The 25,582-nt window shown below is 58.5% G+C and overlaps 2 protein-coding genes across 2 annotated transcripts in view; one reads left to right on the forward strand and one right to left on the reverse strand.

The window, feature by feature from the left end:
• Positions 1 to 12,322, forward strand: part of GNAZ (G protein subunit alpha z) — a 42,593-nt gene extending 30,271 nt beyond the window's left edge. The window contains exon 3 of the mRNA XM_060118410.1: positions 10,633 to 12,322. Coding sequence (XP_059974393.1) covers positions 10,633 to 10,977 — 345 coding nt within the window. The 3' untranslated portion in view covers positions 10,978 to 12,322. The remainder of the gene's footprint in view (positions 1 to 10,632) is intronic.
• RSPH14 (radial spoke head 14 homolog) overlaps positions 1 to 22,251 on the reverse strand; it is a 61,224-nt gene extending 38,973 nt beyond the window's left edge. Inside the window, exons 1-3 of the mRNA XM_060118411.1 lie at positions 22,053 to 22,251; positions 20,931 to 21,033; positions 18,210 to 18,328 (exon numbers count right to left, since the gene is read on the reverse strand). Of these exons, the coding sequence (XP_059974394.1) occupies positions 18,210 to 18,328; positions 20,931 to 21,033; positions 22,053 to 22,251 (421 nt within the window). The remainder of the gene's footprint in view (positions 1 to 18,209; positions 18,329 to 20,930; positions 21,034 to 22,052) is intronic.
• Positions 22,252 to 25,582: the final 3,331 nt, after the last annotated feature.

Here is a 25,582-nt window from a genome sequence, read left to right on the forward strand (position 1 = left end):
GGTTCTGAGATCCTGTCGGTCATTGATTCTGAGGCTCAGTGAGAACAGAGGGCAGAAGAATCATGTGTGTTTGGGGTGCAGGGGCTGGCTGGCCACACAGACTCCCAGGGGACAGCTTGGTCAGGTGGGCAAAGCCCCCAGCCAGGGCACGAGCGTGTTTTGGTGCTGGGGTGGGGCAGTGACCTGCCTGTGTGGCCCCAGGGTCATCATGTGGCCACCTGTGGTCCATCTGGGCCGTCTGGCTCCTGAGGACTCGCAACACGCCGAGGCCAGTATGGCTGTGTCAGTGGAAGCGGGGGGCTCGGTGGAGCACACTCGTCCCGAGGCACCCCGGTGCCAGCCCCGTGCCGGGCACTGTGGGGAAACGGTGGGGCCCAGGGCGTGGTCCTTCCTCTCTGGGGGCAGATGTCCGGGTGGGAGGACGAGGGCAGGGGAAAGAGGCTGGGCCTCAGGTGCTGTCACAGACCCTGCACACAAACCTCTAATCCCCCCAGACGGGCTGCCACACTTGCTACTACTCTGGGTCACCCTAGCCCCCTCTGAGCCATATACTTCGGGAGACTGGGGACCAGCAAACAGGCTGCCTGGAGAAGGTGGGTGCTGAGCATGGGGCGGGGACAAGTGGCGTCAGGCGAGGTGGCCCGAGGCTGAGCTTCCGCTGTTTCTGGCAGGTTCAGGATGGGTTTCAGGCCATTAGGGCCCGAGCACAGCTTCCCTGCAGCCTGTTATCTTGTTTAAACAGCCCTACTCTTTGAAGTGGCAGGCCTGGCCGGCGCTGTTACTACGAGCGTCACAGTTGTCACTCGATGGGGGGCAGGGGACAGACAAACGGTGCCTCTGACTTCTGGACCCGTCAGAACACACTCCCACCCCAGTGAAGCCCCATCTGTCACTGGCCCAAGGCCTGCAGGGCTGAGCCTCCTCCTGCCCCCTCCTGGGCTGCAGCAAGCCGCCCCCTGGGAGGGGAGAGGCGGTGGCCCTTTGCTGAGCCCCCTTCTCGTCCCTGGGGAGGGGGGCCAAGGGCCGTGAGTACCAGGACTGTGGGGCGCAAGGTGCGCCGCCCCGAGTGCTAAACCCTCTGTGCTGCTCGCTAATCCCCACACTCTGGCCGCGACTCCCATGGCCTCGGGCTGCCCGTTTGCAGGTGGCACGGAGGCCAGGGGTCAGGGCAGCAGGAGCCGGGGCACCGACGGGGACACACAGTGGAGTCGGTCTTGGGACCGCCGCACAAACCCCGGGGTTTGGGGGAGGAAGATGAACCCCGAGCCTTCGTCCCCGGCAGGTCAGGGGGTTTCTGATGGTTTTAAAGCCAGAAGGTCACCTGCCTATAAACCCTTTTTCCCTTCGTTTTGCTTCACGACGGCGCTGAGGCGAGAAGGGACACAGGCCACTGCCAGCGAAGGGCCAGGACAGCACGGAGCCTGCTCCGGGGAGCGGAGGAGGCCCAGTCCTGCCAAGTGTCAGGGTCCTGGTGGGGGGGGAGGGGAGGCTGGGGGCCCGGGCGGGCCCCTCCCCAGTGGCCAGGTCGGACCACCTGGACAGGCAGGACACACGGCGCCCGGCGTCCTCTCACTGTAGCCCCTGCACACGGCTGCCTTGCCGACCACCTACATCCCGCACCATCCAGCCCTGCCTGCTGTGGCCCTGCGGCCAGCAGACCACTCACCCTGCCGGGTGCTGGAGAGAGCAGCCCCCGCAGACCGGGTGGTGGTGCTCAAAGCCACAGCAAATCAACAGAAGGATTCCAGCTGGTGACCGGCTACTTCAGGGAGGCTCAGGGACGGCCTTGAGAGCCCACCCTTCCGCCGGGATCCAGGGGAGGACAGCCTGGTGAAGGCCCCATGCGGGGATGAGTTGGGGCCAGGCAGAAGGTGCCGGGTCACCCCGCTGGGATGGGAGCTGCTGGAGGGCTATGCACAGGGCAGTGAAGTGACCCCAGGTTGCAGAGACACGGAGCAGAGGCAGGGAGAGGTGGGAAGGAGATTCCAGGTGTGGCTGGAGGTGCCGTCAACTGGACAGATGCAGGTAGAGCCCATGGCCCGACTCCGGGACCCTGGCCTCTGTGGGGGGGTCATGCCCACTCCTGGGTACTGCCTCCCCTGGCAGAGGCAGCCAGACAGTGCCCTCCCTCCATGCCACCTGCCCCAGCTTGCTGGCTTGGCACTGGGTGGTCAGTGCACGTGTGTCCGCCCCTAGGGCCTCAGTTCTCTTAAGCCAGGACTGCCCCTTGCTTCTCTCTGTGTTTCCGAGAGTGACTGCTTGACGTCCAGGGAAAGGTGCCGGGAGAGGCCGGGCTTGGATCTCGGACGCCGGTGTCAGTGGTAGGGATGCTGGGCCTCCAGCTTCCTGTCACTGCCTGTCGACCACGTTTCTACTGTGACTCACTTCACGACAGCCCAGAATAACTGCCATCTCCTGGTTGGCAGGACCTGAGACTCTTGGGTGAGGTCAAGTCCAAGGCCAACCGAGGCAGCCATGGGGGCTTGGGGTGGGGCTGCCTCAGGGCTCCTCACCCAGGCCCCCACCCCTTTCAGCCTGTCCCACTCACATCACCCAGGGAGCCCTAAAGCTGAAGTGAGCCAGGGAGAAAGGGGGTCAGACAGAAGATGGGGTGTGGGGCTGGTTTGAGTGGGCGTCTGGTGCCAAGGGTCAGAGCAGGGGATCAGGGCCTGCACTGGGAGGCCTCTGAGGTCCCAGGGACACAAGAGGGTGGGGTAGGAACACACTGAGGGACTGGAAGGGGAAGGGGTGCCAAGAAGTGCCGTGGCTGTGCCTGGCGGAGGGGAGGGCGGCGGTGGGAGGGGCACGGGGAGTGAGCTGCCTGTGTGGCAGGGCCGTGCCAGTCGATCTTGGCCTGGGTCTCCCGGGGGCCCACAGGGTACAGGGGCAGTGTGGCTCTGTGGGCTCGAGGGCCCAGACTTGGGGAATGGGTGCGCTGACCCTGGGCAGCCGAGGGGGAACGCTGCCCACCCCAGAGAGAGAAGGGCGCGGGCGGCAGCACCCCCAGCTCGCCCTGTTGTCCCCGCACAGGCTGCGGCACCACCCACTCTGTGCCGCCCGTGCAGATGAGCCCCGGGGACAGTCGGGCTCATTGATCCATTAGCCTCATTAATACAATTCTCCAGTCTGGCGCGGCCAACACTTAGGCTTGTGGGAGGAAGAAGTGGGGAGCACTAACCAGGTTGGTCTGGACCTGACCCCGGTCATCCAACTCTGTCCCCAGGCACCTCCCCGTTGCCTGAGGCCAGGAGCTGGATGGGGATGGCAGGACCAAGGGGCAGCTGTGGCCGTCGGAAGCTCTCCTTGGGGCAGAGGGGCCTGGGCAGGCCAGGCTGGCCCTCACAGCCCCCATTCCCACATCCATAAATGGGGATGTGGGGAGAAGCCCTCACAGCCACTGCTCTGAGAAGAGCAGAGAGCTGGACCTCTGGACATCACAGCAGCCTCCACACAGAGGAGGAGCAAGGCCCAGAGCCTCCAGGGGCAGCTGTCGAGGGCAAGGCACCATCCTTTGGTAACAGTCCTACCCCACCCCTCCCACTGGGAGTCCCACCCACCTAGGGCACTGCAGGCAGGAGCAGGTACCAGAAGGACCTCCCCTCTTCCCTGCCCACTGCCCCGCCCACCAGGGAGAGTGAGATACCCTCAACACCTGGAGGCCCTCCCCCACTCCCAACAAGTAGACAGTGATGGACAGTGTGGTCTGGCCAGCCAGCCAGGGCTGGGCCTGCATGCCCCTGTGGAGAGGGACACCTGGCCCAGCTCAAAGATGGAGCGTCTTCTGCTTTCCGTCTGTGTTGCTGTGCGAGGCAGAGGGTGGAGGCTTCCTCCCCAGTTGCCATGGAAACTGCATGCTGAGTGTCTGAGTATAAGCTCAACCAAGGGAGGGGAGCAGCTGCCCTGGGTGGCAGCTGCTGTCACAGACTCTCAGTGTTGGGAAGGGCCCGAGGGGCTGCCCCACTCCTGCGCTGGCCAACGCAGAGGGCAGCTCTCAGGCCTTCTCGCCTGCATCTCCCTGTGGGCGCTGGACCACCACCACATCTGCTCTCTTGTCTGCACGGGGCTGTAGTGACTCCATCCAGGCCTGGGTGAGTCGAGCACACAGGCCCTGCCCTCCTGCAAACACTTCCAGTGAGGGACAAGATACTGGGGGCGGGGGTGGGGGTGTGGAGAAACGCAGATTCTGGCGACAGTGGGGAGCCAGGGCTGCCTGGGGAGGCCCGAGCGTCCCATTCCCATCCCTGCGGGCGTGAGTGGGTCTGAGTCATCTCCTGCACCGGCTCCGCACTGGGCTCCTGCCAGGACAGCGTGGCCATGCTGCCTCACTGCCCGAGGCCTCCAGCTCAGTCTGGGGTTGTTGCTCTGCTTCTTGCCACCCCACCCTGTTCCCAGGGAGCCCTCTTGCCTGTACCCCACAGCCTAAGGGCAGACGCAAGCCAGGGCCTTGCTCCCCTGAGCCACCCCCACGACCTGAGACAAGCTGGAGCCCCAAAAGGGAAATAAGCTCCGGAAGGATAAGGACCCTCGGTGGACGAGTGGGGGAGCTCAGGGCTTCAAGCCACCGGGCAGCCTGCGGGCTGAGCCCGGCCTCTTCCCCGCGGAGCCCAAGGCACCTCCCAGCAGGGCCCCCTGAGCACCCCCAGGCCGCACTAGACTTCTCTGCAGGTTTGCATGAAGATAAAGACACCCCTCTCTCACCCCCAAAGACCAGTCCCCCACTTCTTTGGTGACAAAGAATAAGCTATTTCCCTGAGCGACCAGTGCCATCCTTGGAGGGGTTTTACTCTGGAGGCACAATCCTGTCTTCACACCTTTCCACAGTTGCAGGTGCATCTAACACAGGCCCCTCCACCCCCACCCCTGTGCACCTGCCAGGACCTCGTGACCTGGGTGTGACGGTGGGGCCCACTCGCCCTCTCTCCACTGGAGGAGGCTGGGGATGTCCAAGCCCGGCTCCCCGGCAGGGCTCAGGGTGGGCCAGGGAGGTCTCGGGGGCTCCTCCCACCCACCAGGCCCAGAGCACAGGGTTCCGGGCCTCACCTGCCTCCCGGGCAGTGGAGGCGGGGAGGGCAGTCAGCGCCGCACAGAGGACGGACCCCAGACTGCCCGCTGGGACGTGCCGCTCGCTAGGTCAGCCGCGCCTCCGCGCCCCTCGAGCCATGCCACCACAGAGGGAGCAGAGGCTTGGCTGTTACTTTATGAAGGTGCCAGCTCGATATCCAGCCCCGGCTGGACCCTCCCCCTTGGCCCATGCAGCCAGGGTGCTGCCAGGAGGCCTCACTGCCCAGTCCCGCCCTCGGCGCCCTTGGAGCCTGGCACCGTTGCCCGGGCCGGGCCTGGTGGCTGAGCCTCAGGGCTGGCACCATCGTGGTGAATGGAGCTCATTCATGTCCGCAGCCCAGCCTCCTAGCTCTGCTTCCAGCGTGAAAAGCTAAATTCACAGTTCCCAAGAACAAACACTCCAGGCGCTCCTACAACAGGCAGACCTGGGCTTCCCAAACCAAAACGGAACTGAGAACTCGTGTTAGGGACGAGAAACCTGAGTCCCAGGGCGGGACAGAGCCTCCCTGGGCTCTGAGCCCCAAGCAGCAGAGCCAGAGCCAAGGCACAGCTGCGCTGCATCCTCTTCCCCCTGCCGGCTGCCCGCTGCAGCCCCAGGCCTTGGCCGTGGCTGACTTCCCGTTGCCTCATCCTAGCCTCACAGGGCCCCCTGATCCAGGCCACCTCCCCTTTTATCTCTGAGTCATGCCGTGATGGCCGCTCTGGTCACTGGTGCCCGGCATGGAGACTCAGCTTTCCAGAAGTGTCATGTTTTAGCCCCCAGCCTCGTGAGCAGGATCCCTAACAGACCGTGCTTTACAGGTGGGGAAACTGAGGCTCAGAACAAACAAGAGCTGACGGCTGGCAGAGCAGGGGTTCTGACCCTCGTTGTCCACTCCACAAGCTCACCTCTCCTCCGTCCTTCTCACACCTAGAAGGGCACCTGGAGCGCCTCTGCCCACGGAGGCTGAGGAGGGGCGGGGGATGCGGGCCTAGCAGTGAAGGTTATTGGCGTGCCAGCAGGCTGGGGTTTCCAGGTCTCCCGGGCCCCGGGGTTTGGGCCAGTTCTGCGAAGGGCTGAAACCTTGACATCACCAGCACTTTATGAGGTCTGGGACTGGAGCCTCTGCTGTGCCCAGGGCAAGCCGAGCAGGCGGTGTTTGGGTGGCCCCCTTGCCTGTTGGGGGGTCCGTGCTCCCCTTTTGTAGAGTGCAGGGCTGGACTTGGGTGTCCACTTTTGGGGCCAGTGCCCCCCAGCCAGCCCGCGAGGAAGCCAAAAGCAGCCCTCTTAGCCTATTAAATCAAGGAAATGGGTGCCCTCCTGGCACTTGGTGCTGTCCTGTGCCCCTGCAACAGTGAGCGAGGGGCTGAGTGTGTGTCACAGGGTCTGGGCAGCCATTGGGCCTCCAGGCTGAGCAGTTACGGAGCCCCCAGAGCAGAGGAACCAGGCGGAGCTGGGAGCCAGCAGCCTGGAGGGAGGTGCTGGGGGCTCTGGGGGCTCTGGATGGCAGCTGAGCCGGGTCTGCAGAGTCCAGCCCCCTCCCTCTCCATCCCACCTCCCACAGAGGCTCTGTGCCAGTGGGGAGGGAGGCAGGTCTTGGACAAGAGGAGATGAGGACACCCCAGTGCCAGGGCACCAGCAGTGAGTGGCATGCAGAGCATCTGCTGGGAAGGCAGCCACAGGCCGAGGCCCAGCAAACCTGGTTCCTCTCAAACCAACACTGTGTTGCTCCCGCAGCAGTCCTGGTGCTGGGTGCCATGATCGTCCCCATTTTACAGATGAGGACACTGAGGCCGGGAGAGGAGAAAGGACTTGTCCAAGGTGCAGCGAGCCCTGGTGGTGAGAGCGAACCCCAGGCCGCAAATCTGTACCCATAACAGGGACACCTGCCTTTTCGTGACTCAGGGGAGCCTTCATGGGGGACCAGGGCCGAGGCTCCCCTTTGCGCCCCAGCCCCCGGCCTCCTCAGGATGTTCCAGGAGCCAGTCTGGTCCAGGCCACCACGGGTGCTGTCGCATGGCAGTTGTGCTCAGGGTAAAGGCCTCCACCACTGAGCTCGGCACTTAGCAAAGATTCCAGTCTCCGACCAGCAAGCTGGAAGCCCCTTAGAGGGGGGTTACCAGCTGCAGCCCTCTGGGGAAAGTCCAGTCTGTTCGGTGAGGTTGAGTATATTCGGAAGTGTCCAAGCAGGAGCTTTCTCTGCAGATGGTTGAGAAATGACTTGTGCGCCACCCTGCGGACTGTCCAGCTGCCTCCCAGGGTCTGACGTGCGCTGTTACAAATCACTGGTTCCTGCCCCTTCCCGAGCATGGGATCGCCACCGCTGCCCAGGCCTCTGACGGGAATCATCTGCTCCGTGTCATCTCTGTACGCGATGTTTCTCACTGTGAGCAGCTCCTGGAGAGAGCTGGGTGGGCCCCCGAGCCCTGGGTGGCATCGCAGGCGAGCAGTCGTGGGGTATTTTCTCCTGGGAGGAGCAGCTGCAGAGCTGAGGGCGCGCGGAGGGCCTCCTGCTGGGGGAGCGCTGGGGTTGGTGCAGACACGGGGTCCTCACCCAGCCCTGGGAGTCGCCTGTCCAGGGCCCCATCCCCTGTGTGAGGTGGGTGGCCTCCCCGGCTTGCAGCAAGAGGATGTCTGTGTCAGGCTGGTAGAAGTCATGGCAAGACAAGGCATGATGGGCAGAGTCCGGTGACTCCAAAGCTGTCCCAGCTTCTTTCACCCCAGGGCCCAGTGGACCACACGAGGACGGGGCCCAACCCTGTGACCCACAGCACCAAGTGGGTAGAGTCAGAACCGGGTGCCAGGGAGGCATCGGGGAGAATGGGGCCACAGCTGGCCCCCAGGCTGAGCACACCCTCAGGACCAGGGAGGCCCTGAACGCAGACTGAGGGACTGGGATTCCATCCTGGTGCCAGAGCACCCCAGACGTGTGCGGCAGGAGGGGGCGCCAGGGCGCGGGGCTGGGAAGAGGAGTTGGGGGTGAGGCCATGGAGGGTGAGCCAAACAGGGAGGAGGCCCTGGGGGAGGCCCTGCCCAGTGCGCCTTCCTCCCGTACGCGTACTCTTGTGCGTGCTTCTCACGGTTTCCAGAGTTACAGCTCAAAACAGCACGCTCCTTTCTCAGTGGTCTGTGATTCAGGTGTCAGCATGCTGCTCGGCCAGCACGCCCATGCTCGGGCTCCCGCTCCGGCTCCAGGAGCCTGCACAGCAGAGGTGGCAGCACCAAGGGGCTCCAGCTCCCCCTGCCCCGCCCAGTGCCTTCTGGGCCGTCTCCCCTCCTGGCTGAGGGACCTCTGTGTGGTGGGTCCTGGGGCACAGTGCCCCCTTCACGGTGCTCACCCAGCGGCTTTGCGGGAGGGCAGGTGGAGCTCCCAGGCTCCTGTGTTTGTCCAGCCTGGCCAGTCAGTGGCTCCCATGGGCTCCCTGAGCGCTGCCTGCCTAAAGGATGGCCCGTGTGGGTCTCCACAGTTTGTCCCAAGGGAGAGGGAGGGAACAGGGAAACCTGAGCCCCACCTGCCTGGAGAGCAAGAGGAGCCCCAGGTGTGGGCAAGGGCCGGACACGAGGGGCGTCTGTCTGTCCTGCTCAGGCCGCACAACAGTGCCCGTCCTGCCAGCCTCCTCTGCCCTCTGTTGCCTGGCGAGGCTCGGAGGGACGTCTGTGGGGTAGAGGGGCCGGCCCCTGGGGTCTGAAGTCAGCCTGGGGTGCGCTGAGCAGGAAGGGCAGACGCAGCCTGTCAGGGCCCTGGGGCCTGCTCCACGCAGGACATGGCAGCTGAGCTCTTCCCACGCACACATGCCCTGGAGGACCAACCCCTCTCGGCACACGTGCACTGTTTCAGCAGGAGCAGCTGGCCTGGATGCGGGAGGCACCCGGCTCTCACCCCCAGTGACCTAGCAGGGTCCAGGGAGGCAGGCCCAGGCCCTGTGCAGATGCTCATCCCAGCAGCCCTGCCTGGCCCCACTCCACACTTGCCCACCCACCCTTGAACGCCACTCCACACCCAGGGCCTGGCCTGGTCTGGCCACTGGCCTCTCGTCTCTGGGGCCCCGTCACCGGCACGAGATCTGGGACCTGCTGGCGGCCCTCAGAGCCTGCTCAGTAAGTGTCTGCTCAGTGGATTAATGAATACATGCTAATGGCCACATCTATTATTTATCTGATGTGAAATCTGGGGTCAGAAGCACAGCGCCTGATTATGACATTCCCATGAGATATGACAGCTCTGCTGGTCCCTACCACGCAGCTTCCAGGAATCCATAAGCGCTAATTACTACCCAGTAGAACGTAACATTCCTGGACCACCACTTAACTGCGTGTGGAACATCATCCGCTCCTCCAGGCACACCTGGGGGTCCTGCATCCTGTTTCTCTCTGCAGAAGGCTTACCCCACCCCACACACACCCAAGACCTGAGACTACTCACTTTCAGAGCCTCTGTTATTCCTGAGCTTGTTCTAAAGAAGGCACAGGATGGGTTTTGGAAACGGGCCCTCCCAGGTGGAGTGCAGGACCTTGAGGCAATCTCTACGTTGTGGTGGGGGTGGGGGGGTTCCTTCTCAGCACTGATGCTGTCAGACCGTGTATCTCAGAGAAGGCAGGGTCTGTGGGAGAGCAGGGCTTTGTGGGGCCTCCCCCGGGCACCGCCACCCTGGGGCCAGCAGCACTGCCCGTCCACCTTGGAGGAGCAGCAAGCCTAGAGCTCCCAGCCGTGGGACTTAGAGCACATTTCCTGCCTCTCCAGGCCTCAGTTTCTTTATCTGCAGAATGGGGATAGGAAGGTGTGAGGGTGGAGCAGGCCAGTGCCCGTGTCCACCCATCAGCACAAGCTGCAGCTTCCCTGGTGTTCCCACAACGTCAGAAAAGTCCTTAAATCCGATGCCTCCGATCTACACTGGCCCCACACTTGGGACGCTCATCTCATTCATTTTACTTTCAAACACGGGGCAGCTTTCACCAGCAGCAGGAGTCCCTTTAGAAGGAGGACGGTCAGTTGTGTGTGGGAGTCAGACGAGGGCCCTGGGTTCCTTGAAAACCAAGAGGCTCCACAGCAGGGCCACAGTCCTCAAGAGGAGGTGGAAAGGGCCAGGGCCACGCTCTGTGGTCACGGTGCCTCCTGGCTGCCGTCCTCACGTCCTCTGTGCTGGTGGGGGCGGGGCGGCCACAGGATCCTCTGTGTGGCCTTGAGTGACCACACCGCCGGTAAGGGCCAGGCCTGCCCAGCTCTGCCCTGCATCCTTGCTTTCGTGAACACAGCCCTCCCCCTTGCGGACTCCAGTGAGGACTGATGCCCCGCCTGGCAGGATGGAGGCACGGGGCCAGCCAAACCCCAGCAGGCGGAGCTGACTGCCGGGGAGGCTGCCCACGTGTTGCCTGCCGGGGATGCGGCGACAGTGCCCCCATGGGAGGGGGGGCTTGTCCGTGCAGGCGCGGGGCCCCAACTGGCAGCCCCGAAGCCACGTGCTGTCAGCGACCACGGGGGCCAGAGGGGGCCAGCGGGGTCGGAGGGCACAGGGCCAGCTGGGGCCCGGCGGGGAGGGTGCTCTTGGGCCTAGCAGGGCTGGGCTGTGCTGACCGCACCCCCTCCCCCCCAGAGCCGGATGGCGGAGAGCCTGCGCCTCTTTGACTCCATCTGCAACAACAACTGGTTCGTCAGCACCTCCCTCATCCTCTTCCTCAACAAGAAGGACCTGCTGGCGCAGAAGATCCGGCGCATCCCACTCACCGTGTGCTTCCCCGAGTACAGCGGCCAGAACACCTACGAGGAGGCCGCCGTCTACATCCAGCGGCAGTTCGAGGACCTGAACCGCAACAAGGAGACCAAGGAGATCTATTCCCACTTCACCTGTGCCACCGACACCAGTAACATCCAGTTCGTGTTTGACGCCGTGACCGACGTCATCATCCAGAACAACCTCAAGTACATCGGCCTCTGCTGAGGACCCAGCGTCAGCTGTGGCGAAACTGGGGTATCACACCCCCACCCGCGCTGGTGACCAGCACGGGGGCAGAAAACGGGGGCCCAGAGCGTGTCCCCCGCCCCGCCTCCTCGGCCCCCACGTTTCCGCAAACATGAATATGTACGGATAGATCGCTAGGTAAGTAGACACACTTGCGCACACACACACGCACACACACACGCGCACGCTCTGCAGACAGCAGGCTCCCCGCGTGGCTGAGGTCCTGTGAAGACTTGAGGAGCTGTCACCAAGTCCACCCCGAGCCCCTCCTGCCACATAACCCTGCCTTCCCGACGTGGCTCCACTCTGCATGGGGGTCCGAGGGACCACAGGGAGGGGCGGCCGACTCCCTGGGAGGAGACCCAGTGCAGGGGCCACGCCGCCCCACGTGCGCGCTGGGACCGGGCACCAGGCCTGCGACAGCACTGACCAGCCCTCCAGCCACTCACAGCTCTTTTTAAACCGCTTCAGAATATGCAGCAAAACTCCACATGGTGATACGCGTGGCGCAACTTGTCTCAGACCAAGCCAGCTGGGCGCCAGCTTTTCTTCTACGAGTCGGACGTTTTATAAACCGAAACCTGGTTTTTCTCCTCTGACATCCTTTTTCTTTTCTTTTTTTTTTTTTTTTTTTGGCCAAATCTCGTGGTGTTTCGCAGAAATACAGAAAATTTCCAATGCAGTTGAGTATTCTTTTTTAAATGCAGATTTTCAAAACCTATTTTTTTTTTCGGGTGGTCCTTTTTGTGTCTGGCTTTGCTGAGTGTAAAATTGTTACCTGGACGAGTCTGTCCCTCTGCGCCTGGCAGCAGCCTCGGCGCCAAGTTGTACATAAGCCCGTGCAGCGTCCTCTTGTTACTGGTGCAGTTTCCGCTTCGTTTTTCTTTCAGAAAATAAATGTGATGTATTTAAAGAAGGTCCTTCACCCAGGAGCAAACGAACAATAGCTAAATGTCTTGGTATTTAAAGAGTAAATTACCTGTGGCTTTTCTGCAAGTGGAGGAAAGGGAGGCCAGAGGGCAGCCTCGACTCCTGTGAAGGCTCGGCCGCCTCGCAGCCTGAGGGAGGCCCTTCCTGCCCAGGGCCCACGGCACTGCCACCGCCACCGCCACGTGGATTACCTTGGCTGAGGGCCGTGTGCAAACACGAAGGCGCCGCCAGAGCCCTTGCCAAACCTCCTCTCGGCCTTTGGTACCCTGAGCCCGAGGTTGGTGTGAGGAGTCACAGCCAAGGACTTTAAGGGATGTCGAGAGGGAAAGAGGAGCTGGTGATCGCACGAAAGTCCGAGATTGTCTACTTTACGAAAATAAAATATCCTGAATGAGCCGAGCCTCGTCCCGAGTGCTGTGTGCGTGGACGGCATGCAGGAGGGTGGCGGGGACACCGTCCGTGCTGAGGTTCCTTTTTCTCTCCCCCCTCCCTCCACATGTTTAGGAAAAACCATCTTGAAGTGAATGTCAAGAACAAACAACCCCAAGAGTAGAAAGACGCTGCAAGAGGGAGATCTGCCAGGCCTGTGTGTCCCAAGGGGCTGAGGTTTGGGGGTAACAATGGCACCAGCCCAGGCTGCACCATCACCTGGACTCTCCCGCACCCTAAAGACACCTCCACTAGGGTCAGAATCATCCCCACAGAGTGGAAGAGATGCCCAGTGGGCCTGGAGGGTGCTGACAGCCCCCGGCATGAACAGCGAGCCTGCAGGGTGTTTGGAGGAGGGGCCCCGCCGGCTCACCGTTGGCTGACTCGCCAGTGTGGTTAGGGGGCCAAGGGATGGAAACCACTAGTCAAGGAAGTTTGTGCACACTGCACCGGGCTCCTTACAGACTATCTTATTTCACGCTCATCCCTGCGGCGGGGGTGTCAGTGGTGACCCATTTTACAGATGAGGAAAGATGCCCACGATCAAGGTCAGGGAGCAGTGGAGCCATCCTCCCCAGGAGGAGCAGAGGGGCCTGGTGCCTCCCGACACCTGGGTCCGAGACCTGGGTCCTCGCCCAGCTCTGCACCTGGACGGCCAGGGCAGGAGCCCACGGGGGCACAGAGCTACCCCGTGTCGCCTCCTCAAACCCAGGACCGGACATGAAGCCCCAAGGAAGGGATACAGACAGACACACACGTGCAGGTACACAGCACTCAGACACACGGACGTGGCTCTTGTTCCCCCCACCCCTGAGCCCACGCGGGGGTCCCCTTCACACCTTCCTACATCACCAAACAGCAAAAACCCAAGGGGGCTTTTATATAAGAAATAACCTGTGACTTAAGATCTTTGAGACTTATTTTGCACTTTAATGCCAACTGTGAAAAGAGCAGTAATCTCAGCGTGAGCATCTTTAACTAAAAATACACAGTGAGAGGGAAATGGAAGGATTCTGCCTCCTGCCCAGATGTGTTCAAGGAGGGGAGGAGGCTTCCCTGGGACAGTGGTCCCCTCCCCGCCTCCCCCACAGTCTTTATCTGCTCCGGTTCTTCCTCTCACCAGCTGATCCCTCTGCTGACAGGACCATCCCCATCCTCACGGCCCAAGACCCATCATCCCCTTGGGGCCCAGCACCCCAGGCCGTGGAAGAGCGCCCAGGCCAGGGTGAGGCGGGAAGGGGTGTTTGCACCATCTGACCCGCCCCCTTCCCCTGCTGCTGCCTGAGCAGTGCCTGGCACGGGGGAGGCACATGCTAAGCTGCATCCAGAGGTCCACAGACACGGCGTTAGCTGCAAGCCCAGGCCCAGCAGAGGGGACGGGGAGAGGGGGCCAGAGTTGGTGGAGGACGACCCTGAGGGAAGAGGGTCCCCTTGCCAGAGGGGCAGGGTCACCACTGGGGGGGCCTCGTGCTTTGCTAAGTCTGGGTGGGGAGGGGGGTCTGCTGTCCGCCAAGGGCTGTCAGGCTGAGGATGTCCACCCCTCACCCTGTGCTCCCATGGACGCAGTGCCCCCATCTCTCTCCAGCCCCCAGTGGTGATGGCGGGATGCCAGGAATGCCCCCGCCACCTCCCCGCCCAGCCCTGGCTCTCTCCTCTGGGCAGGGAGGGCACCTGCCTCTGCCCACAGCCCAGCTGCACATGAATGGGGCGGGACAGCAGGACAGTGGAGCTGCCCTAAAGGTGGGCCGGCGGCTCTCAGCGCCCAGCACTAAGTGTGCCAGGCAGGGCCTGAGACCACCATCAGAGGGCCCGAAGAGTTGGGGACACTTCCAGGGGGCCCCCAAGTCCAGTTACAAAGGAATCCTGGGTGTCAGCCTGGAGCCCTCTCCTACAGGATGCTGTGTCCACACAGGGAGGAGACGGGTTCCTCCAGCATCCCTGGCGGCCGGTCACTCAGGGCCTGGAAGACAGGGTGCCTGGCGTTTGCCCCACGATCCCGGTTTCTCCTCTCCTGACAAGCAGGCCCAGGCCTGAGAGCCGGAGCAGCCCTGCTGGGCGGTGGCCGGTCCTGCGGCGCCCCCTGCTGGCCACTTTGGGAAAACACGCAGCCAGCTGGACCTGGCCGGGCGCCAGGGCCCAGGAAAGGCCTTGTCCCCACAGATACCCCAACACATGGGCGTGAAGTGCAGCAGGAAAACAGCCGACAAATAGTCCTTTAAAATCCTGCACAGAAACTGCTAAACCACCAGTATTTGTTGAGTGCCAGACACGTGCCCAGCACTCCGCCAGGTGCAGAGGGTCCTTCTGGTCGTGGCCGTGGATAGAGAACCCAGACCCTTGACCACCAGCACGAGAGCTGCTGCGCCCTGCATGCAGACCATCCCAGAAGAGCCGCCGGCCCCCTGTGACCTGTTGCTCCCGATGGGCTTCGCTAGTGCCCGAGGCCCCACGCTGGTAAGAGCGCAGCCCCAGAAGTAGATGCCCTCACCCACCCAGGCCCCCACTCACAGGCCCAGCGAGGACACCCCCAGGACACGGCTACACGGGCCAACCCAGGAGCTGCTGCGCTCAGGGCCCCCTCAGATGGTCCTCCTGGGGCACCTACCACACTTCATGTCCCCCTCCCTCCCTCCAGCTACCCACCCCCACCCCACCCACTGCTACCTACCCCTCCCCAGAGTGTCCCAGGCCTCCCTCTGGGCACGGACGAAGAGCAGCACCCAGGAAATCCTGTGATAAATCCTGTGATAAATCCTGCGATAAAGTGCAAACTGCACCCCCCTGCTCCCCATGGTGAGCCTAGTGCTTGCGGATTCCAGCCTGTCCACCAGAACCCAGAATACCTAGAGCTTTTGTAATTAAGACAGTGTTGGGCTGGTCCAGGTACCTTCTCGGACTGAGTGTGAAAAGCAAAATTCTTTCACTTTTAGAAGAAAATATGGCAGGATACCTCCATGAGCTCTTAGCACCAAATTCTCTTAAACAACACCAAAAAAAAAGAAAAAAGTCACAAAGGAAAAGACTGATGAAACTCACTACTATTCAAATGAAAAACTGCTGGACCAATGAATAAACAAACAGAGAAAAGCCACGCAGATAGCCTGGGAAGTGATATTTGCAATATGTGTGACCAGCAAAGTGTTAGAATCTCGGATAAACGAAGCACTCCCTCAAATCAATGAGAAATGGAAAAAAACAACTCAGCAGAATGGGCTCAGGCTCCTGGGAGGCCCCCGGCAGGAGAGGAGATGGAGGCGGTGCTAGGCAGAGAGAAGACGCCCCTTCCCAGCCTTGGGGGATGGCAGAGCCATAGGACAGCGACATTTACACGGCTTAGCACTCGGCCAGGCTGCCGGGAGGGAGCACGACGGGCTCTCCCGGCTGGGAAGCAGTTGGGCTCTCCGGCCCCATGACGCCCTTCTCTGGGGAAGCCCTGGGGAAAACCAGCTCATGCAGGTCCGCCGGACTGGAGTAAGTTCACTGAATGTAAGTACACACGTTCAAACGAGGGATGGGCAGGCTGGGGTTATAATCAGGAAATGGAGCCCGTGACACACATGGGTACATTCCCAATGATAGCATTAGTACCAAAGGGATACATACAGCAAAATCCATTTAGAGGGTTTTTAAAACATGCAAGGCAAGATCTATATATAATTACACCTATGCCCCCTTCAGTGGAAGCGCAGAATCCTAACCACTGGACCGGCAGGGAATAATACAAAGACGTGTTGGGGATGAAGTCACCCACTATTGGTGGCTCCAGAGAGGGCAGGAGAAAGGGTGCTGGGTGGGGAAGGTTCACAGGGGACTGTATTTTTTTTTTTTTTTTTTTTTTTTTTTTTGCGGTACGCGGGCCTCTCACTGTTGTGGCCTCTCCCGTTGCGGAGCACAGGCTCCGGACGCGCAGGCTCAGCGGCCATGGCTCACGGGCCCAGCCGCTCCGCGGCATGTGGGATCTTCCCGGACCGGTGCACGAGCCCGTGTCCCCTGCATCGGCAGGCGGACTCTCAACCACTGCGCCACCAGGGAAGCCCAGGGGTCTGTATGTTTTTTAAGCAAAAATCTCAAGCAAATATGAAATATGGTTGAATGTTAAGATTTAGCAAATCTGGTGATGGTTCCTGATGTTCGTTATCATCATCTCTCTCTTCCCCTGAATGCTTACACAGGTCACAATAATTTTAAGAGCCTTGAGTGAGAACGGCAAGTCGCCTCTCTCCACACCCTGAGAAGGAATGTTCCTGAGTGATGAGCAGAGACATCCATGGAGCTCAGCCCCAGAACTGGTCCTTTATGGAGACGCCCCGATATCCCAGGGGCCCTCAACCATGGTCACCCAGGAGAACCAGCCAAGGTGCGTTCAAGGAAGATGTGGGCAGGGCCCACCAGGTGACATGGGATAGGGCCAGGGATAGGGTGGTCTTTTAAGAAGACCACCCGGGGTTCTGCTGTCCGGGCTGGCACACCCAGCCCAGCCCAGCTAGAGGAGGGTATGGTCCTGGCCGGGCAGCAACCCCAGCTCCCAGGGCTCTGCTCAGCCTGCCTCTCTGCACCTGTTCCCTTAGTCATTTCTCTCTGGGCCCTGATTTGGGGAGTGTTCCCGCCTGGTCCTCACTTCAGGCCTCTGGAGCAGGGGGTCCCATCAGCCTCAGTGTCCCAGATGGGGAAGCAGCCTGTCTAGGGGCACACGGGGAACGAGGGGACGGCAGAGGGACCTGGTCTGTCCAACTCCTGGCCCGGGACATCTTAAGGCCCATGTCGGCCTTAAGGCACCCCCTTTAAGGCCTGATATCCTGCCTCTTGGAATGAGCCCCTCATTTAAAAATGCTCATTGTGTCTTGTGACAGGATGGGTGTCAACCTGACACGAATCTCAACCCTCCATCTGCGGTCGGTCAGCGGGTGGCCATTACCCTGGACTCAGCATCAAATTAGCAGGAGCAGTCAGCTGAAGGGGACGGTGAGCCAGAGGGTGGGGTCTTTCATCCTTAAAAACGTGCCCTGGTGCTTCTCACAAGAGGACATTTACAGGGCTCTTGTCACCAGGGAAATACAAATGAAAACCAAAGTGAGACGCAAGCACACACCCACCATCATAGCCAAAAAATCAAGTGTGGGTGCGGATACAGAATGCCTGGGACCCTCATACGCTACTGGTGGGAGCGTAAATTGGCAAAACTCTTTTAGGAAGCCATTTGTAGTACCTTCTAAAGCTGGACATAAAGTTGCCCTGTGCCCAGCAATTCTCTCCAAGGCGTATCTCAAAAGAAATGCATACACATGTCCATCGAAAGACATTTGTAAGAATGTTAGCGACCACTGTATTCTCAGCTGCCACACACTAGAAACAGTTCAAATGGCCATCAGCAACAGAGGGGATAAACAAACCGTAGCGCCCTCATATAGTGTGCATACCACACTGCAGAGCAAATCGGCAAAAATCAGTAATACACAACGCACAACAGGGACGAAGAAGCTAGAAACAAACTCCTACAGACTGTATGTTTCCACTTATGTAAAGTTCAAAGAGGCACAAACTAACTCATGGTCTTATAACCTGAAGACAAATCAGCCTGTTTACGTTTGGGTGAGGGGTGGTGACTGGTAGGGGCAGGTGCTGGCCATACTCTGCACATTTCTTCATCTGGGTAGCAGTGCCCGGAAGTGGCAGGTTCACTTAGTACAAGTTAATCAAGCGTTCACGTATGACATGTGCCTTTTTAACATGTATATGGTACCTTAATAAAAGCATAGCTTTTTAAAAAATAAGCTCTAAACTGTAATCGGCACGGCAGGCGCCTGACTGGGAGAGGAGGCCAAGGGCCACCGAAGCGCCCACGGTGAGCCTACCTGCAGGCAGCTGTGCCAGGTGCTTGAAGGCCAAGTGCAGGTTCTCCCGGCAGGCTGATTGGGGGTCGCTCAGCAGGAAGGACAGGGCGTGGATGACGTCATGCTCTAAAAAGCCATCTCTGGGGAAGAGAAGTGGGATTTAGACACAACGAACGTGCCAGGAGAGTATCCAATAAGAACCTAGAGGTGGTTGCCTGCCCTCTCGTCCCCCTGGAGCCTAAGCCCGTGCCGGCTGGATGGGACCGCATTCCTGCGGCCTCCGGAGAGAAGGCACAGGCTGGGGGTGGCCCTCACGTCAGGTGAGAGCAGTGCGGCCTGAGTGGTGGAGGACGACTCCAGGCAACAGAAGCGCATAACCGACCTCCCCTGAGCAGCCGGGCTGAGCTGACCACTTCTCTCCACCTGCCGGGCACACACCTGCGGACTGTCCAGGGCAGCCACGTGCCTCCAAACCCACGTAGGCCTGTTAAGCTTCTTGTTATAATGATATAGATTCACTGAATATCAGGTAAGCCAATTCGATGGGAGGAGAGTTGGTGGTTTTTGTTTTTGTTTTGATTTCCTTATGAAAACAAAGGTGAATGTTTTGGGAAAACTCCAAAGTCAGTGTCTAAAAAAATAAAATAAATAAATAGGGCTTCCCTGGTGGCACAGTGGTTAAGAATCCGCCTGCCAATGCAGGGTATGCAGGTTCAAGCCCTGGTCTGGGAAGATCCCACATGCCGTGGAGCAACTAAGCCTGTGCGCCATAACTACTGAGCCTGCGCTCTAGAGCCCGCGAGCCACAACTACCAAAGCCCAGGTGCCACAACTACTGAAGCCAGCATACCTAGAGCCCGTGCTCCGCAACAAGAGAAGCCACCACAATGAGAACCCCGCGCACTGCAACGGAGAGTAGCCCCCGCTCGCCACAACTAGAGAAAGCCCACGCGCAGCAACAAGGACCCAATGCAGCCAAAAATAAATAAATAAATTTATTTTAAAAAGAGTGAGATGAATGTAAAGATTCTAGAAGGGTTTTGCATGCAGATTACTTCACTAATGTCTGAGTGCTTGCTCTACTTTAAAGAATCAAAGCTCCATGATGTTACAGGTGCTGGTTTAAGCAAAAAAGATGATGAGAAGCTCCATCCAGTGGGCCCATAGCCAAGAAGAGGCACACAGGGATTGGTGGCTGCCTAATGGTTTAGGGGTTTGGGGTTAAGATGAACTGTTTGAAGGGAAGATACAATTTCTTCCAATCCTGGCTTTTTAACCATTCCTTCTGATTAACCAACTAACTGCTGGGCCCAGTCACGTCTGGTGAGGGCTTCAAGGCTGCATCTCTCGAGGCTGGGGTCAGAACTAAATGAGAACTCAGAGCGGGGCCTGGCCCAGTGCCCAGCACACAGGAAGTGCCCGACTGTGCTCTGCCGTGAGGTCTGTATGAGTCGTTCTGGGAGAAGGAAATCACAGTGGGACCCCCAAGTTTCAGGGGCCTTCCCTGACCCCCGGTGTGAGGTGTCCGGGCCTCTTCACTCCACGTCCAGGCGCCCACTCCGAGTCACCCTGCTGGTAAGTCAGCTCTGTAAGCTGTAACTCCCCAAGGTGACAAGAGGCCAGGCCCCTGGCTTCCACGCTCAACTGCTTCCCGTCACTCCTTGTGTGGGTCCAGGAAGGCAGGAGGTTTCAACATGGGCAGTCACTCAGGGCTTGAGGGGTGAGATGACCATTGAGCCCGGTGGACTTCAGAAGTCGGCCCCGGTCACTTCTGCCCTTTGTCCAGCGTGGTGTGCTGGAGTGAGCTGGGTCTTGGAGTCCTGGACCCTGGGCACACCGGCTGCCTGCTCCGGGCTCCTCCCCGCCCCTTGTGGTGGTGCTGGGAGGGACATTGGAGAACAGTGTGCCAGTCACATCAGGTCCTCAGTCAGTGACGGTTTCTGCACCTAGTCACCCTGCTAAAGTGGCTACAGCCGGGAACCACCCCCCACACCTCCCATGAGGATAAACAGACCTACGGTCACCGTCACTGGGCTCGTAGTTTCCTGTAATCCCCAAACTTCAAGCATCCCTCCTCTCAGCCTCCGTCACCCTCCCTGGGGTTACTCCTAATGCCCAAATCGGGTCCAGAAAGAGGAAAAAGGAGCAGGAAGAATGAGAGAAAGCCCTTTGCCAGATCTGTCTCAGATGAGAACAGTGAGACTCGACCAAGAGCCTTACCAGGTCAGAGCAGGAAAGGGCGGCCCTGCAGATGCCAGGTTCGAGCCCACTCCCCGGTTCTCCCCGGCACCCATCTGCCCTGTTTGGTGCAACACCTGTGAACTGGGGCGCTCACTGTGTCACCACCTCCCCACATGCACCCAGTTCATAGCGACCTGTTGGGCCAGGGCTGCGCAGGGATTGGGCTGGCCACCCCCCTCCCAGGGACCTGACATCAGAACCCAGAGAAGAAACGGGGAGCTGGGGGGTCGAGGGGACCGAGGAGTTGAGGCGGCCATCTGGAGGTGGCCCTGAGCAAGTGGGTGTGTGAGTTCCCAAAGACCACCCATCTGTGGGGAGAGGGAACCAGAGAGAGAGCGCCCGGGGCCACCCAAGCCACCACGGGGCTGACACTTCCTGTGCATGAACTCATTTAACTCCCTGCCCCGCAAGCAGCTCATTCAAGGTCATTCAAGAGTGTGCCACCCAGGGGAGGGGTGCGGCTCCGAAGCGTGACATTGATACCCAGAGGCAGCTGCCCACCTGCCCACGTTGTGGGTGGCGATGATACAGAGCACCTCAGTGGTCCTGATGCGCACCAGGTCGTTGGTGTCCTTCAGCAAAGCTTTCAGGCTCTCCAGGCAGCCTACGGGCAGAAAAACCTCTGAACATTCACTAAGCTCAGAAACCAGCTAACTTAGAAGTCGACCAGTGAGCCGATGTCCAGAACGAGAGCACCAGGGCTCTACTGTTTGGGAGTGTGAGGGCATCGTGTGGGTGATGGAGTGTTTCAGAGTCACTGGCGGGGGCTCTGGGTGCTAGAAAGGCTCATCCCCCAGGACCCTGTCATCCAACCCCCCTCGTGAATCTCTGCACACGTCCTCCCAGTCCTCCACGGGGTTCAGAAAATGCCCTTTGCATTTGGAGAGACTGGAAGTCAAATTCCAACCTTGTCACCCACTAGTCGTGTACCCTTGAAAGGGTTACACCTCAGGAAGCCAGACTGAGCACCTAAAAATCTTGCCTTATTTACTTATGGGGCAACCCTAGCTTCACACTGCTTCTCTCTGAGCCTCCATTTTCTTCTCTGTGGGTTGAGGCGGTTCCTTCCCTCCCAGGGCCAGTGCTTCGAGGACTAAGATAACACGGGCACTGCACGTATGGCATTGCTGGCCCAGAGTTGGCTCGTTAAATAGCAACCTTTTTTATTGAAGCTCCACCCGGCGAAGGAGGCCAGACTGGGACCGCTGCCACCATCTCTGGGATTAAACTAGCCCTTCAGATAAGGCTGGTGGGAGAGGTGGCAGTTCACTCATCGTGGGCCTGATCTGGGACAGGTGTAACCGTGCCACTAAAATCAGCTCAACTCTTATGTGAGTAAGTAAGAGAGTGGGACACAGTGGACACAGGTCCCCGTGTATGTGTGGTTTCAGTAAGGCCAGTGCCTATCTTCAGTGACAGCCTTGCAGATGAGACAGATAAAGCCTATTTGGTGGATGTGTGGCCACCGAGTTGAGTCATAGCAGAGGGGGCTGACCACTGGTGGTGTCCAGTTGAGGATGGACTGACCAGCTGGGAGGGATGCTGTGAAGGGGCCACCTCAAGCTGCTCTGTGTCTGTCCATCCAGACCCCAGTCGTGGTCACTTGAGCTGTGCCACGCTCACCTGTGCGGATGGCTGTATAGACGTGCTCGGGGTCGTGCATGAGGTCATACAGTGCCATGAGGGCTTTCTGCCTTGTCAACAGGTCCTCCGACTGCAGCTCTTCGTTCAGCTTGGGCAGCGCCCGGCAGCCGTAGGCAATGGCAGCCTGGGTGGGGTTGATGTCAGGGGGCAGGTACTTGGAGATCTGGGCGTGGGCCATCTTCCCACGCCTCCCACTCCTGCACAGGGCGGCTCTGTAGCTTTCAAAGTGAAGCTCTGCAGAAACCACTGATTAAAAGAACCCAAAAGTTGTCAACATTGCTACTGTGATTTGGCATTTTTACTTCCATTTTACAGATGAGCAAACTGAGAGTGAGAGCAATGAAGGGATTTGTTCAAGGTCACAGTGAAGCCCAAACTTCACAGTCAAGTGGCAGCCCAAACTGCAAACTTCAGAGTTCTCCCGATACTTTATAGAATGGGCCTTGGGACAAAGGCATTGAAAACACAAACTAAGCCAAATAAGCAAACACTGTATCAGGACTTCCATTACCCACATTTTATGAAGGAGGAAACTGAGGTTTAGGGACAACGAGCTGTGGAGGTCACGAACTAGGATAGGAACCAATGTTCAAATCTGGGTCTATAGCACATTCACCCATCAGGGACCCACAGTCGGATGCTTCTGGCACATCCATAGAAAAGGAAATAAGGTTAAAGTGTGATTTATTTTTATTACACACACACTTTGAGCAACTGTAGGCAGTGTGGCTTAGTAGTTAAGAATGGGCTCCAGACCCAAGCCAGTGGGTGGCCCTTAACAAGTTATTTCCTCTGTGTCTTTCTGCAGCTCAAAAGGGAGATGATAATAGCACCCACCCCCACCCCAACCCCCGACCCCCGCCAAGCTGCCATATTCGCTGAGACTCTTGAGCCTGGTTCACCAGGGCTCCAGATACTTTGGCTGAGTTATTATTAAGCTGATGGTGGTTGTGACCGCGTTTAGTGGCAGTGACAAACCCCAGCCTGTGGGAATCGACTCCACTAAGAGAGGTGAGCCGGACTCTGATTCCGGGCAACTGGTGACTAGGGAAGGAGAGGGGGCCGGGCTGGAAGGGGGCCCAGCCATTTGGGATCAGGTCTCCCCTCTCAGGAAACGGTGGGCGCCAGGGACAGGGGCCTACCCTCATCTAAGGGGTATGGGCTGCCTTGGGGTGGGAGGGCGCGGGGCCTGTTGACCAAGACTCGGTGGGTCTGGGGACCCCTGGCCCCTGGCCCCTGTCGGCCGCCTCAGACTCACCTGCTTCAGCGCGCAATGTTCTGTAGCGAACGCCCGTTGCCAGGCGACCCGGTTGCCAGGCGACCCCGAGCGGCGTCAGCCACGCAGTTCTTGCACACTCGGCGCCCACCGCGCAGGCGCGAACATCCCCAGGCCAGGGCCGGCAGTAAAGTGGGGGTGGTGATATTTTACAGGGTTACTGTGGGGAACAAAGGCAGCTCAGCTTTGTTCGTAGTGCAGAAGGGAAGTGTCTATGTGTGCCTTTCCCTGTACTGGGCACTTGGCACGCTGTTAATCCTCAGAGTAAACCTGTGAGGTGATAACATTCTCCATTTTACGGACAGGAACCTCAAAGAGGTTCAGTAGCTTCTGCTGAATCACTCAGGCCTGATCCCAGGACTGCTTAGCCCTGGTCCAGGCTCCTTCCTCGGCAGGCTGACTGGCTGGTGACGACACAGGTCAGCCCCTGCAGTGGACTCAGTGCACTGCTGGCCAGAGCAGTTGTTCTTGAAAGCAAGCCAGAGCCAGCCACCACACACACCAAACCCTCCCAGGGCTCCCCACTGGTCTCAGGACAGAGTCCAGACTCCTAGCCTACCGCTCGAGGCCCTGGGTGATGGCCTCCTCCACACATGCTGGATTCTTTCTTAATCCCCCAAATGGCTAACTCTTTCCTGCAGCTGGGCTGCTTGTAATACTATCCACTTCTTTGTTCTTCAGGACACACCTTGGTGTACTCTTCCACCAGGAAGCTGACCTTCTCCCCAACTCCAAATTAGCGAGTGATCCTATAGCTTAATTACCCCACTGGCACACTTCCCTCTTCTTATTCTCTACTTGCTTTGCTTGTCTGTTTCCCCCAACAGACTTCCCTGAGGGTGGAGGCCACTTCGGTCCTGGTTCCTTGCCTCCCCAGTGCCAGGAATATACCAGGAGGCCTTTCAGTAAGTGTAGAAGTGAATGGTTAATGGATTTGAGTCAAGCTTCATAATCAAAGCACTTTCACCATCTTGTGTGATCCTCACAACAAACCCTTGAAGTACATAGTCAGGTCCATTTTACACCAGAGTAAACTGAGGAGGAAGTTGAGCAACTCAGGGAAGCTCACCCTGAGGCCTGAGCCCTTAGCAGTGAAACTCACTAACAAAGACACCAGGCATCGGCCTCCAGCACATTTAACTCTGAAACGAAGGTAACTGACTTTGATCTGTGTGCCATGGACCCCATTTTGTGATGTGGATGTCTGCCCCTACTGCTGTCCTTCAAAGGACCAAGTCGTGAAGGGTCTGTCTAACCTAGAGCATCCTAGCTTTTTTACGAAGGTGGTGTGGAGAGCATTGGGCTGGGATTTAGGAAATCTGGGTTCCAAATCTAGTTCTAATTCATGAAGCAAATCCTTTGGAATGTGTGAGCCTTCGTTTCCTTGCCTGTGAAATCAGGAAGCTGAATCAAGTAGATTCTCAAAGTTGGGAATTCCAGATCTCTCAGGATTTGGTTACAGAGAGTCTTTTTGTAAAATCGTCCTTCAATTTTCTGTTTTTCAATCTCCTTTTTATTATTTTTGCAAACACACATATAACATTCTATGTAGCATATATGTTAATTTGTGAGACATAAAAATATAATAAGCACCTGTGAATTCACCATTAGAACATTATCAGTGTCTGCATCCCCTTCCCTTGTCCCATACACGGTCCTCCTCTCCAAAGCTACCATCTCATTTCTGTGGTTACCATCTCACAAATGCCTCTGGAAGCCATCTGGCCCCACATGCCTCTCTCTGCAAAGAGAAACTAGCTCACAGAAGCTCAGTGACTCAGGTCAGCCTTTAAACAGCCATTAATTATGGAAATTAATGTTGTAGCGTGAGCTCTAGAAGCCAAGGCATATGATATTCAGGCATCATTAGGTTCAGAACTATGCAGATGAAGGTCAGGAAATGGAAGGCGTGTCCATTCCTTGTCACTGCAGGGCGATCAAATGCCAGTGCTACAGCAAGAGCCTTTTCTTATGCCATGATTGCAGAGAGGAGGAGGTGTCTATGGGAAAGGTATGAAGCACACGGAAATACATCAGGGCTAACCCAGAAGGGCCGAGATGGGGGATATTATTGTATTCTCTCTGTTCCAAAATGTTTATTTTCATTTGAATTATTTACCGAATAGCTGATATATGCACATAGAAGAAAATCCAAAAAGTATGAAAGTATAATGTCTCCCTCCCTCCTTGGTCCCCAGCCAACGGATCATCCTTATCTATGGCAACCACTGGA

Source organism: Mesoplodon densirostris, chromosome 15 (genome assembly GCF_025265405.1).
Source record: "Mesoplodon densirostris isolate mMesDen1 chromosome 15, mMesDen1 primary haplotype, whole genome shotgun sequence".
Lineage (NCBI taxonomy): Eukaryota > Metazoa > Chordata > Mammalia > Artiodactyla > Ziphiidae > Mesoplodon > Mesoplodon densirostris.